Below are 14,666 nucleotides of genomic sequence, written 5' to 3'. Positions count from 1 at the left end.
GATGTATAATTTATCGAAGTTACGTGTATGTATTTATGTTCTACGTTCGGAGAAAATATCTTGTTTACCAGCTTTTGAGTTCACAGCCTACTCCAAATGCTCCTATCGAGGTACCCACTTCTCCTATTATTACTTCAATAGCTCCTATTCCCACAGCTACTACTGATTTGCCCCCTGAGCCGACACATATGAGTTCTCCACCACTAAAGACACACAAAACCCCTTCAGATGAAGGGACAACTCAGACTGACCAGGTTTGTTGATATCACGGGGAACAGTTCCTGTGTTTGAGAATATATCTTGGCTCATTGACTCCCTCTCTCTCCCAAGTACATCTTTCTTATGTGTTTTAATTTTTACTCTCCTTTTGTGTTTCATTTTCTAATAGGCTAAGCAGGATAGCAATAAAAAACCAAAGTATGTTCAAATTTCAATGGAGTCATATACACATCTATCTGGGTTGGAAGAAGAAGTGAAGTCCTACCAAGAAAAAATGAAAAATCTGGAAGAGGAAGTAATGGAATTGAATGAAAAACTGTCAGCAGCCCATTCAGAAATGACTAATAAAGAAAACCTAGTGAAACAACATTCCAAAGTTGCTGAAGAAGCTGTCTCAGGTTTGATACTGGTCTGACTCTAGTATATTTGCAGAAAGCTATTCATTTATTTCGAGTATTGCAATGGTTAAATTTCCCTTTTTTAAGTTAGTCTAACATGGACAGAACTTGACTCCTAACATCTAGTTGCACAGGTTGGGAAAAGGCTGAGGCAAAAGCTTTAGCTTTGAAAAATCATTTGGAATATGTCATCCCTTTTTTAAGTTAGTCTAACATGGACAGAACTTGACTCCTAACATCTAGTTGCACAGGTTGGGAAAAGGCTGAGGCAGAAGCTTTAGCTTTGAAAAATCATTTGGAATCTGTCACGCTGTTAAAACTCACTGCAGAAGACCGAGCATCACATCTGGATGACGGTCTCAAGGAGTGCTTGAGGCAGATCCGAAGTTTGAAGGAAGAACACGAAGAAAAGTTACATGAGGTTGTGCTTAATAGAACAAAACAATTTGACAAGATGAAGCTCCAGCTTGAAGCAAATATAGCTAATTTCGAGCAAGAATTACTCAGGTCTGCTGCCGAAAATGCCGCACTCTCAAGGTCTTTGCAAGAGCGCTCTAACATGTTGATCAAGCTGAGTGAAGAAAAATCACAAGCTGAGGCAGAGATTGAACTTCTGAAGAGCAATATTGAATCCTCTGACAGGGAAATAAATTCACTCAAATATGAACTTCATATTGCTTCTAAAGAGCTTGAAATTCGTAATGAGGAGAAGAACATGAGTGTGCGGTCTGCTGAAGTAGTCAACAAGCAGCATCTGGAAGGAGTAAAAAAGATTGCTAAACTTGAAGCGGAGTGTCAGAGGTTACGTGGTCTTGTTAGGAAAAGGTTGCCCGGTCCTGCTGCATTGGCCCAAATGAAACTTGAAGTTGAAACTTTGGGGAGGGATCATGGAGATTCACGTTTGCGGAGGTCTATGGTAAAGCCTCCTACTTCACACTTGAGCCAACTGCCTGAATTTTCCCTTGATAGTATACACAGGTACCAGAAAGAAAATGAGTTACTTACTGAACGTCTATTGGCAATGGAAGAAGAAACTAAGATGTTGAAAGAAGCATTGGCAAATCGCAACAGTGAACTTCTGGCCTCCAGGAGTATGTGTGCTGATGCAGCCCATCAGCTTCAGGATCTTGAAGTACAACTGCATGCCAATGGTGAACATAAAAGTCCTGCAAAATCCAATGCTCATGTCCCTATTGAAGGTTCATATATTCAAAATGCAAGTAATCCACCATGCTTGACCTCCATGTCTGAATGTGGAAATGATGATGATGCTGGATCATGCGCTACAGTGTTGATGTCTGAGCACTCTTACTTCAAGAAGGAAAAGAATGTCGATAGTCCACTCAATTCTGGAAGTTCACATCACCTGGACCTTATGGATGATTTTCTGGAGATGGAGAAAATAGCATATTTATCAAATGATTCAAATGCAGTAGTTTCTTGTTCAGACTTATCGGGTAATACAGGAAATGTAATTGCAAACTATGACACTTCGATAGAAGCCACAGCCAGCATGGATGTGCAATCTAAGGATCATCTTGAATCAGCAACACCAGTTTTTCCTAGTGAAGTGATAGCACTGATTCCTCAGGTGCATGTTGATCCGCCTACCTTTTTGAAGCTTCAATCAAGAATTTCTATGGTTCTAGAGTTGATGTCCAAGGGGAAGGACATGGAAATGGTTTTGGAGGACATTAAATGTGTTGTACAGGACATGCATGATACTCTACATCCCAAGTCATCAAATTGTGTTGCTGACGCAGCACAGTGTTTGGACGCTGCATATGACCACAAGACTGGTGCTGAGGTGAGTGAAGAAGAGGACTTGTCTTCTTCTGGAGATAGTAAAATGAACACCGAGATTCTGCACACCATTAACCAAGAATTAGCAGTAGCCATTTCTCAGATTTATGACTTTGTAATGATTCTAGGTAAAGAGGCTAAGGTCATCCAGGTAACAGCTCATGATGGAGGACTGAGAGAAAAAATGGATGTTTTCTCTGCCAAATACAATGAGATTATTAACTGTAGGACAAACCTCCCTGATTTTGTTCTTGACCTTTCTCTCGTATTAAGCAAAGCACGTGAGCTCCACTTTAATATCCTGGGATATGAAAATTCCGAAGTGGAAACTGGTAGTTCTGATTGTATAGACAAGATTGCTTTACCAGAGAATAAGGGCATTGTAGACTCGTCTGCTGAGAGATATTCAAACGGTTGCACCCAATTTTCTGATTCCACTTCTGACCCTGACATTCCACATGATGGGAATCTTGTTCCAACATCTGAATTGACTGCCACATCATGGAAATGCTTAATGGAGGAGTTGGAACAATTGAAATTGGAGAAGGATAACGTGGAAATTAACCTGGTTAGATGTACTGAAAACCTGGAAAGTACCAAGTTACAGTTACTGGAAACAGAACAGCATCTTTCGGAGGTTATGTCACAATTAACATCATCTCAAAAGTTGAACAGTTTGGCTGAGACACAGCTCAAATGTATGGCAGAGTCTTACAGATCACTTGAAGCACGGGCAGAGGAGTTACAAACTGAAGTGAACCTCCTCCATGGGAAAATAGAAACTCTGGATAATGAGCTGCTAGAGGAGAGAAGAAATTATCAAGATGCACTGGCCAGATGCAAAGATCTTCAAGAAAACCTGCAAAGGTGAGTAACAATCCTTTTAAGCTCATGTATACTCCAGCACTGGCATTAGTTTCTGAAGTTTTTCAAAGTGATAAATTGAGACTTACTTTCAAAGTCCCAACTATATGGTCAAAAGGATTTTGTTATACCTTGTTGAGATCCAGCAAACATGCATTTAGCTTGTTCATGTATACTGACAGCTGAAGCCTAACAACTGATAAGTCAATATTGTTTGTCAACCAATTTTCAACTAAAGAGAAAAAAATAGAACACTAGTGATTCTCTGGACCTCCTGACTTGTTTTGTTCATCAACTACAAATTTATAAATGTATATAAGTTACATCTTCATTTGGCCCTCTATTATCAACTTTTGGCATGGCCATTTTTAGTTTGGTGGTGAAACGCTTTCTCATAATGGTAACTACATGGGGTTAGTACAAAGTCATATCTCAGCAATGCATGAGATCACTGTTCAATGCTTTTAATTCTGCACAGCACTGATGAATATAAGGATAAAAGTTATTTATTTTTTATCGCTACCTACTTTTCTTCGAACTGCACACTCTCTCTTCTATCTGTATAACGGTATTTCTCGACTTTCAATGGTTTAAATATATATCATAATTATGTCAAATGTTTGGGATATATCCCTTCTTATGGTATCCGCAGTTCATGAGGCTTAACTTGGGTGATGCTATTGTAGCAGTTGACCAGTTTTGGCAGACTTGAACTTAATTTAGTATGTTTTTAGTTGTTTTAAATGTAATTGGTCCTCCTAGGCTTTTTTTTTTTTTTTTTTTTTTTTTTTTTCAACATTGTGTTATGTGTTATTAAATATTGAGATGACTTAATGATGAAATTCAATTAAATTTTGTTTCTAATCTTTTCACGTGCTTTTATGTATTTTTCATATCAGGTTTGAGAGTTATTCAGCAGCTGATAATGGTGCCAAGACCAAACAGGTGAAACTTGTAAACTAGGTTGCCTTTTTAGTATTGAATATTCTACATTCACCATGATTCTACCTAATAAACATATAATAGACATAGATTGCCTTGAAAATTAGGGTTAGACCTCCTTGCCTATGAAGAGTAGTATTTGCATTATAACGACTCGGCTAATTTCATCCTTTTCTCTTTTAAGTTCATTATTTGAATAGAACGGCTCCTACTACATCTTGCTCTTAATCAATGAAAAATTATATAAAGAGAGAATGCCTACTCTTTTGATATTTGGGAATCACAGTTTGATCCAACACCTACATTTTAACAAACTTGCTCGTTTTTAGCACTCTTGGTGGACGTTATTGAAGCCCTCATTGCACTATGAGTACCTGGATGCAAGTGTTATTTTCCTATCTGTTTCTTTGCCTAGTAATTTTTCCAGTTTGAACTTTTAAGTGCAGCTGTTACTTTTGAAGGTTTCGGCTAATCAGAGCATGCTTTATAAAACTCAGGGGTATTAGCATGTTTAGCGTTAATCTTGAACTTTAAAAATTGGAAAAGTTACTTATCTTGGAATTCAATTACAGGCTGTGAACCTTAAGAAGTTTTTTATTGTATAAACTTGGTTTAAGCTTACCTTCTGCTTTTGCAAATTCTGGGTTGTTACAATCTTTCGGTTATTCTGGTTTAAATTATGGTTGGTGGTGGTTTAAATCCTTGTGCTCAGGATGTGTTGTGGAAAATGAGTTGATGCTATGAGTTAATTTCCCAAGGTTGTGATGGTATCTGCTAAGGCAGGCATATAGGCACATAGAAATGGAACATGAAACTTGTAAACTATGTTATTGAAGCCCTCATTGCATGATGAGTACCTGGATGCGAGTATTATTTTCCATGGTGTTTCTTAGCTTAGTTTTTGTGCCAGTTTGAACTTTAAAGTGCAGCTGTTACTTTTGAAGTTTCTTTCAAATAACCAGAGGATGCTTTATAAAACTCGGGTATTAGCATGGTTTAGTCTTATCTTAAATTTTAAAAATAGGAAACATGACTTATCTTGGAATTCAAATTACAGGCTGTGAACCTTAAGAATTTATTTAGGGTGATTAACTTGGTTTAGGCTTAGCTCCCATTTGGCCCCCATTTTTTGATAATGAAAATGGATGAGATAGTATTTTTTTGAAAAATGAGTGATTGAAAAATAAGAAAAAGTTTTTGATTTACGTGTAATATTATTTTATGGAAGATTGTGTGGTTGAAAATAGGAGAGAGAAAAATAGAATGTAATGAAATGTAATTTAATGGGGGCCAAACGAGAGCTTACCTCCTTTTGCAAATTTTTGTTTGCCGCCAACTTTTGGTGATTCTGTACCCCCTTAAGTGACTATAATGCTTTGTTCTTTTGTTGTTTTCTGCATATAAAAATTATGGTTGTTGATGGTTTTAATCCTTGTGTTAAGGACGTGTCGTGGAAAAAGAGTTGATGCTAAAGTTCTTTGGCGAAGGTTGTGATGGTATCTGCTAAGGCAGCTACATAGAAATGGAACATAACACGTGTAAGTTATAATTAATAGTGCAAATCTCATACATGGAAGAAAAATGAGAGATCCACAGTACCATGCCTTGATAGATCAATGTTCAAAGTTAAGAAATTTCTGCATTAAAGAACGTCAATGTGTACTTCTAGTGCAAAATTCTGAACATTTAGAGTCAGTAATATCTTGTCTAATAAACTAAGGTGAGGATTGAGGAGTACTCAGTAATGTCATACACGACGATATTGGTGCTCAACAAGCCAGCACATGGGTGGGAGACATGTTTTGGACCAATGTTGAAGATGTATAGTGATGTTCCTGTGAGCAATTTTTAGCATTTTTCTTCGACTATTTACCATACAACTAAAGAACCCATCCTGGGAGCTTGACACCCAATAAAACAGAAGACATGAAACCAAAGTTGGAAAAATTAGCTTTAGTTGCATACTTTCTGAACTAAAGAACACCGTGTCTTCTTTCGTTTCAGGATGAGTTGGCGGCTGCAGCAGAGAAGTTAGAAGAGTGTCAACAGACCATATTTCTTCTCGGCAAGCAGTTGAAAGCTTTACGTCCCCAGGGAGAGGCTACTGGTTCCCCACTCGGGAGGAGTCAGAAAGGCATATGCTTCACTGAAGAACCAACTATAAGAGGCATGAACTTACAAGATACCGATTTGAACGACGACACTTCCAATTCTATCAATTTGCAGAGAGCAGGCTCGAATTCTTCCCTGGATTCATACAATTCCCCTTTTAATCCTTCTGATTCTGAAGTTAACAATCTATTGAGATCACCTGTCAGTTCGAATCATCCAAAACACTGGCCTACTCAGTCGGTATCGTCTTCCTTGTCATCTACTCCTGCACCGGAGAAACATTCTCGTGGCTTTAGCAGATTTTTTTCCTCCAAAGGAAAAAATGGCCAGTAGTGCCTTATTTCCATTGGCCAGTTAAAAAAACGATAGCTGAAGCAGAACTTGATTGCACTTCTGTAAATAATGATCAAGATCCATTTCAACTTGCCACTCGTAGTTCTGAGAGAGGATTTCAAAGTGGTTTTCCAATCTGGCTAACATTTGAAGGATGAATTTTGTTTGGGAGTGAATCAGCCAGCAGCAATAGATGTGGGAATCTGTTGTCTATTAGGTCTTTAAGCATGGTCGTTCTGCATTTCTGAACAAGAGTGGACAATACAATAAATATGATTCAAGCTTCTCTTTTTCCTGAAAGCACGGTTCGTCCTACCAAAAACGAGTCATGATTTTCAGAAGATTCAGTTCACATGTGGCTTAACATTTGGTCCCCTATAAATTGGTGCTCAGTGATTACTATAAGATGTCAGATAAATTCTGTACGATTTTTTATTTTACCCTCCTGAAATTGTTTTGTTTGTTCAGAACTTCAGATGACCATACAGTTGCTGTACTTTCTCATGTAGTTACATTAAACCCTTGTTTGGTAGTATTTTTTCACCTCCAAAAAATTGAGTTTTTGACCGTTGTTTTATTATTTCAACCATCATATTTGACTTTTTCACTCACGGGTGCCCCTCACTTTTTTCCCCAACGGTCAAAAAATCAATTTCTTTTAATCACTACAGAATAGGCCTTAAATATTATTATACTATATATATGCTATTATACTTGTGATTTATCTTTGACGGATTTCCTTCTATAGGTGAATCTTGAATCTCATTTTTGTCGTCGGTTCTTTAGAATATTCCAAATAGAAAACAACAAATAATAGAGTTAATCAAATAAATGAATGCTCATTAAAAAATCTTCCTAGGTTACTATTTCTTATTAACCAAAAAATGTTAATGTTTACTCATTTATTCAAACGGTTATTAATTCATTGAGTGAAACCCATTATTCCCACTGGCCGAAAATTGTCACGTGTCTGATGGAAATGGGGCATGGTATCTTGATGTGTTAAGCTGTCCACGTGGGGAATAACAACTTTTGGGAACATGATATTTGGCCTTAAATGAAATAAATCCAATTTTAATCCTAAACTCACTTTTAGTCTGTAAGGTTCTTCCTCCAGAACGACAGTTCAATTGAATCCTTATAGAAAAACTAATCGTGTCTTCATTTTGAATGGAAAAAGTTAATATACAAGTCCGGATATGGAAGACAAACTCATTATTAAAGAAGCACAGTTGGACAGAGGAAGAGGGAACATATGGAAGTAAATTTTTTACTATTTTCAATGGCAGATGTATTTCTTTATCTGGGCGTATAGAAAATGAGGTTTTTGTTTGGCCTTTATGTGATTGTGCACTGTTTGGATTGAAATATTCGTATATTTTTATCTTCAATTGAGAAGTTACTGAGGAAACCCCAACCCTAGTTTTTCCAATGCAATCGTGAACTTTGAGGATGAAGAATTGTTAACTCCTGAATGCCAGTTGTGTTTCAGACGATGACATGAATTGAGATGATTTTTGTATGAGAAAAATGCAGCAGAATGTATTGTGGTGTGATTAAATGCAAACCTTATTAGAGGCGTGTTTGCATTAGGGGCATGATTCTTTACGTGATTGATTATTTACTTTTATACCTTTCCTTGTATAGGCATGTTTTCGTTTTCTTGTATATTCATATGAACATCTATAAATAAAAGACAGGAGAAAAGAAGAGATTATTCAACAAAATTGACATGGTATTAGAGTCCTAATTTTTTGTTTTTTTTCTAACAGGTGTTTTTTGCTACGGGTGTTTCTGAAAGAATGTTTGGCTGGTGGCTGGTTTTTCGTCGTCAACACTCTGTTCATAGAAGTGGGAGTTTTTCGATGACCGTACATGGCTTGGTGCTGGTGCCGTTCTAAAACGATCATATCTTACCTGAATGGCGAGTTGAAACCGATTTACACCACTTGTAATGCTTCTTAAGTCTTAAACCAACATAATTCTGACCTTTTGTCTCTTAGCATTTCTTCATCTCTCTCTAGTATTTCCTTCTATCCCTTTAGATATTTTGTTAACTTTAGGATATAAAGACCAAAAACAAATTGCAATAAAAGATCTATTAATTGAAGGAAAAATTCATAATTTAGGTGTATTATTTACACCAATTCAAAATTCAAGTAGATAGTTTTAAATTTCAAAATTCAGGTATATATTTAATTAATTAAAAATATTTATTAAATAAATACAATAAAGTCATAATTATACGATTAATTATAGGTCACTGATTTATTTCACGCATCATCAAATTAATTAACAGCAGATTATTTCGTGGTTATAAATAAAAAAATTTGTAGGTCATAAATCATTCAAATTACAGGTCACAGTTTATCTATAGGTTACATATTTTCGAATTTATTGGTCACATATTATTTTTTTTATTCACAAATTATCGAATTTTAAGATCACAGATTAATAATTAGTCCAAATAATTGGTCAAATGTACCAAATATCCCCACCACGGTCTCGATCTAACACTAATCTTGGTCACCAATCACCACCACACAATTGTCGTTTACACCACACCACAACCTCACCGCCAAAGTCAACACCACTACCACCAGCAAAACATACAACCAAAACTATTCTACAACCACAACAAAATCAAATTCATGACAGCGCATAGCTCACGGCTCACATCACCTATAGCACATATGCCCACCCAAATCCCATCCAACCACACACTGACAATGCACACCACCACGTCGCATCCAACCACTGCACTCTAGCAGTGCCACCACGTCACCAACACCACCGCACCCACAGTGCACACACCCACCACCACCAAATCCAACCACACTACCATCTAACATCTTAAACCCAGCACCACCACCTCACCGCACAATCGTCGAATTCAAAACCAATTACAGTCGATGAGGTTGCAGCAGCGCTGCTGAGGTGGTGGCTCACGGTGCCGATGCTATCTCCGGCAGCAATGTTTGATAAAGAGAAATGGAGGTATATAGAGAAAGAAAATAGGAATCGCCCCTGATACCACGCCAAGAAATCTTCCAACGGTGACGCCACCTCGTAGGTGGTTCAACACCAATGGTAAAATTGCTGCACCGGAGATAATCTTCCACAAGCGGCGCGATTACTGTTGAGAGGGAAGAGAGATTAGGGAGCAGAATAGAGTGAGATGGAAATGGGAAAAATGATTAGGATTTTTAATTAAATTGGGTGGATCAATTATATATAATGCCTGATTTGCGAATAATAAAACTTGGTACCTGATTTTTGAATTGTGATGTTTAAACTCTTAGTTTTGTGTAATTTCCATTTAATTGAATTTTCAAGTGGTATCAGGTCGATTAGACCCATAGAATTACGCGGCCCACATTTAAATTTCTACCATCACCTGTAGGGCCATTACTATCATAAATATCATCTGAAAAATTTCGGTCGAGCTTATCCAACTTACATGTTTAGTTTAATTTGATGACCATACTTATATTTCCATTTTAATTTAACTATTACGCCTATAATTGTTATCAAAATTGATGGAACTCGTGACCTAGCTGACGAAATTCATGAGTTGTTTAGTGGGATGGGTCCAATGTTTACCTATCTATCAACCTCCTCGAAAGAATCACATTTTTACCATAAAATCGGGAGACCTTTAAATTTTTAGCACCTAAATCAAATTTTGTTGCCAAGAATATACGTAATACATGAATCAAGAACTCTTGTTAACGATAAACGAATTAGTTAAATTGAAATAACAACACAAGTTAACTGGTCAAATTAGAAAAACGAAATTTTTAGTGCTCAAAATGAAATGAACATACAAGTTGCGTGACCTTTGCTGGAATTTTACGTATTCTCTTCTTATGGTTAAAATCGAAAGAGAGAGGCTATGCGTCCAGGGCCATGTGGGCGCTGGACAGATTTGGCGCCCCCTATAGGTCGGGGGTCCCATTTTGTCCTGAGCCCATGTGGCCTTGGACAAGTAGTGTTTTTCAAATCGAAAGGGATAACGGACAAAATGACTAGTACAAAATATTCCTTTTGAATGAAATATTTTTTTTGGATTTCACCCTTTATACATCGAGTCTTACACTCCCCTCACATGAGGGGAGAGGTCCACGTCCAATTAATGCACAGGCCCCACCCTCCATGTGAGGGAGTTACACCGAGCTGTAACTCTATTTTTCGTTCATTTTGCTGTAAGGCTCGGTGTACATGTAGTTTAACCCTATTTTTTGTCCATTTTGCTGATGTGGACTTGAATGATTTTCCATCCCACGATTAAGCCCAATTACTTCCATTTATGTTTTAAATGAAAGGGAAATTCAGCTAAAAATAACATAAATAAATATAATGACTTTATTTTGTTTTAAACTTTTAGGAAGAAGAAAAATATCATGCCCTAAGCTCTAGTGCATGAGAAGTCTACCAGCCCAATACAAGTTTTCAAGTCAAGCTTCTGAAAAGAGCTTTCAAAATTTTTTCAATCACCAAATATCTGAAAGAGTAGAAAGTAGCTTGTTCGAGAAACAGAAAAAGGACAAACACGAAGCGTAATTTAAAGCACAAATGAGAAAATTAATAATTTCTAGCTTTTCTTATTAAATTTACTTAAAACTCCTATAATGTTTTTAACATTGTTTAGAAAGAGTAAAAATTAGGTCAATGCATTTCACTATTTCTTTAAACCTTTATCAAGTCCTAATTCTTACGTTATCTTTGTAGGTGAATAAACAAACATTTTTGGGGTCTACAAATAAACAAATATTTTTTATTGTGGTTGTTAATTTTTAGCAATGAAATATCAAATTAAAAGATATATTTTTCTCCCTTAAAATCCTTTTTTGACAGAAAAAGATAAATACTTTGGTGCAATTACACTCGCATAAAGTATTTGTAAAATTAATTATTTATATACTAGTTTTGATATATGGTAACAAATAACAATTTCTATTAGGAAAAGTATAAATCAATTGCAAAATGGATGTAAAACTACATTTTATAATGCTGTATTTCGAAAGTTCATTTTTGTACCGATTACTAGTGATAGTCTACAAATAACATATTTTCGTTAAATTTAGGTTAACAAATATTTTCGAAAAAGTAAAATAAAATTTTTTGATGTCTTACCAAGTAGTAAGGGGTATCTGGTCAGTATGGATGAACTTTGGCCCTCTTATTTTAGTACTAGGACGTAAATCAAAGGGATCGCTTAATTTGATAAATAAATAGGATTCATAGATGAACCAGATACTATTGATAATCGAGAATTGGCAATAGATCTTACAATCGTGGTTCGTGCCGAAAATTCTTCTTAACATTTTTATTCGAATCATGGATTAAATCAAGGAAAAGATAGATGACAAAGAAAAAAAAACTACTTTTATGTTTGATTCACTTATATGTTTTAACATTTTTATCTGTTTAATATCCTTTGTCGAATATTTATTTTCATATCTTTCTATGCAACTAAAGAATGGACGGATTTGGTAGCGGGCTCTACTACGCTATAGCCCACTTCCCCCAAAGTCCAGGTCCAAGAAAATAAATTTATGAAAAATGGTTTTAAATTTTAGTGTATAGCGCACCAACAATTAATACCACTTGGCAAGTCCAGTCTAATTCTTAAAACTATTTATTTGTTTAAAGTGAAAATTACTCCATATAATCCCTTTTAATAAAATATTCAGTTATTATTGATTGTGCATTTGGGTTGGAAGAATGTATTCACTCCTAAATTATGTTTAATTAATAAGGCGGTCATTACGTTCACAAAATGGACCCAATTGGAGAAAAAAATCACTTATTACCCAATTGAGAAGTCATATTCAATATTATATCAAAATCTTGGAATCATTCTCCCCTCAATTTTGGTCGTAATCCCTATTTCACTCCCATTCAAGTCGATTGGCACAATTCATGAAAATCAAAACTCTAAAAATCATCAATTGATCTAGCAGAATCATCTTCTTCATGTCTCAAGATTTTGTTCAATCCTTATTCATTGTATTCATTCAATTTTTACAAACAGAAAGTTCTGATCTTAATATTTCGCTACAATAGAAAACTATTACTGCAATCGATAATGTCCACCCGAAATCATATTGCATCAATGGGAGTTGTAGTCTGGAGAAGATTAAGCTTTTACATTGAACCCTCAATTTGTTTACCACTCTATGACTACACCTCACACATTAATTGTTTCATATTTGGCCTAGTTAGACACACAGCCACAATTTTGTCGTAACTTGTCTCTATTTTGAATTTTATCTATACATGCTGAAAATGTTTCGGTTTTTTGTGCATCAGAACAACAGTGTTATTTTTCTTTTCAAAGAGTGATAAATCTAAGGATACAACCGTAATAGCTAATGTTATATTACAACTTTTTTGATATATCTGAATTTTATTCATACATTAAAATTTTAAATTTTTTGACCCCCGTAATGTTGATTCTTAGCTCCGTTCCTGTTAATTATTAAAGTTTTCAAAGATTTAATTAGATCTCTACAAGAATTTTCTAATTTTTTTTATTCAAATTCAACATCTAAGCACACATCTGTTTTTTGTCCCCTTATTATTTTTCTGAAATATATCTGATATATTAATTACTCAATCAAGTATAATATGTTCAATTTTCTGCCCTGACTTGATTTTCATAAACGGAAAAAGCCGTGAGTACATTGAATTTTTAGTAGAATCCTTACTAACGCTGATGTGGTCTCAAATGATTGGATTTTTATTTTTATTTTTTACTATTTCCGTCTTCCAATCAATTCTTGTCATGTGTAGTTTGTCAAAATCTTACGTACTTGTAACATAATTGAACCATGAACAAATACTCAATAAAAAGGAAAATGCGGGTCAAACGTAATTAATTATTACTATAAATTATTATACATTATCATATTACCCATTTCCAGTCTTGAAATTAACATGCAAGCAAGTGGAAACACAAAGTGAAAGCTTAGCGTGCAATACGCACGTAACTGAACAAAAATCACTCATTCCTTTCGTTCGTTACGATCAAATATGAAACTTAAGGTTGCGTTACAGTTAAGACATTGACTTCTATGCCTTCTATCAGTTCTATGAAGAATACATAATTTAATCACATGTTTGGGAGCCATTTTGTCCAATTTTTAATACAAAATGTGACCATTGGTGTTTGTCAATGGATCCAACTCTGCAGAAAGTATTTATTGCAATGGAATCAAATTATCGAATTGCCATTATTTACATAAGAATGAATTTTACGTGTAGGGGCAAACAGGTAATTTTACGTTATTCATTCAAAATGTTTATGCCACTCCCTAATACACTCGTTGTGTGACGTCTATAATTTGGCTAAAAATTGGATACAAAATGGTCATCAAACTTAAATATTTGGTAATTTAGCCCTTGTGTGGTGCCCATTAATTATTAAAAAAACAAAATAGTTTAGAATAGTATTTTAGGAGAATTAGGAAAAAATAATTTGGATTCACGTGTTAAATATTTTATTGTGTGAATATGTGATTGAAAATGATGCTGTAGCAAAAAGAATTTTAAAACGATGGGTACCAAATAGGGATTTCAACTAGAAATAGACACGATAATCAATCAATTCTAGAAATATTGTAGGAGAGTTTCAAAGTTTTAAAAATGTGTAGCGCAATCTCAAACCTTTAAATCGTAGCCAGGGGCGAATCTAGCATCGATGTTCAGCTAGGGCGGAAGTTACCTTTGACCATTAACCATTGATAATCAATGATCGTAATAGCCCGATTTTTTATTAAAATTTGATTAAATAATATTAAAAATTGTTCAATATATATGTAAATGCACTAAAAAGTAAAAATTACATACATATGAAAATATAGTTCAATATAACCTAAAATGCTAAATAAATATATGATACAAAGCAATCAAACACTTGTTTGATTTTCTACCATGACATAATGCAACAAAAGTACTTAATCAAGCTTAGAGCAATCCGAATTAAAAGAA

At 35.1% G+C, this 14,666-nt stretch overlaps 1 protein-coding gene across 2 annotated transcripts; it reads left to right on the top strand.

Annotated features, from left to right (window-relative positions):
• Window positions 1–217: 217 nt before the first annotated feature.
• On the top strand, window positions 218–7,248 carry LOC111367596 (filament-like plant protein 4). 2 transcript variants are annotated; one of them, XM_022988551.1, is made up of 5 exons: window positions 218–254; window positions 389–617; window positions 869–3,287; window positions 4,184–4,229; window positions 6,231–7,248. In XM_022988551.1, exons 2-5 carry the CDS (start codon window positions 434–436, stop codon window positions 6,669–6,671), a joined length of 3,090 nt encoding a protein of 1,029 aa, XP_022844319.1. In that variant the 5' UTR covers window positions 218–254; window positions 389–433; the 3' UTR covers window positions 6,672–7,248. The 2 variants fall into 2 exon arrangements, with proteins under 2 accessions (XP_022844319.1, XP_022844320.1); XM_022988552.1 differs by lacking the exon at window positions 6,231–7,248 and adding an exon at window positions 5,669–6,224.
• Window positions 7,249–14,666: the final 7,418 nt, after the last annotated feature.

Source organism: Olea europaea, chromosome 18, assembly GCF_002742605.1.
Source record: "Olea europaea var. sylvestris chromosome 18, O_europaea_v1, whole genome shotgun sequence".
Classification (NCBI taxonomy): Eukaryota; Viridiplantae; Streptophyta; class Magnoliopsida; order Lamiales; family Oleaceae; genus Olea; species Olea europaea.
The sequence above is the reverse complement of the archived record's forward strand: the minus strand, read 5'-3'. Positions and strand labels throughout refer to the sequence as shown.

Bases quoted from the DNA above. Each gene is read 5' to 3' on its own strand.
- LOC111367596 (XM_022988551.1), top strand. From the start codon at position 434: ATGGAGTCATATACACATCTATCTGGGTTGGAAGAAGAAGTGAAGTCC. The intron at 3,288-4,183 runs GTGAGTAACAAT...TTTTCATATCAG, and splicing joins CTTCAAGAAAACCTGCAAAG to GTTTGAGAGTTATTCAGCAG. The intron at 4,230-6,230 runs GTGAAACTTGTA...CTTTCGTTTCAG, and splicing joins ATGGTGCCAAGACCAAACAG to GATGAGTTGGCGGCTGCAGC.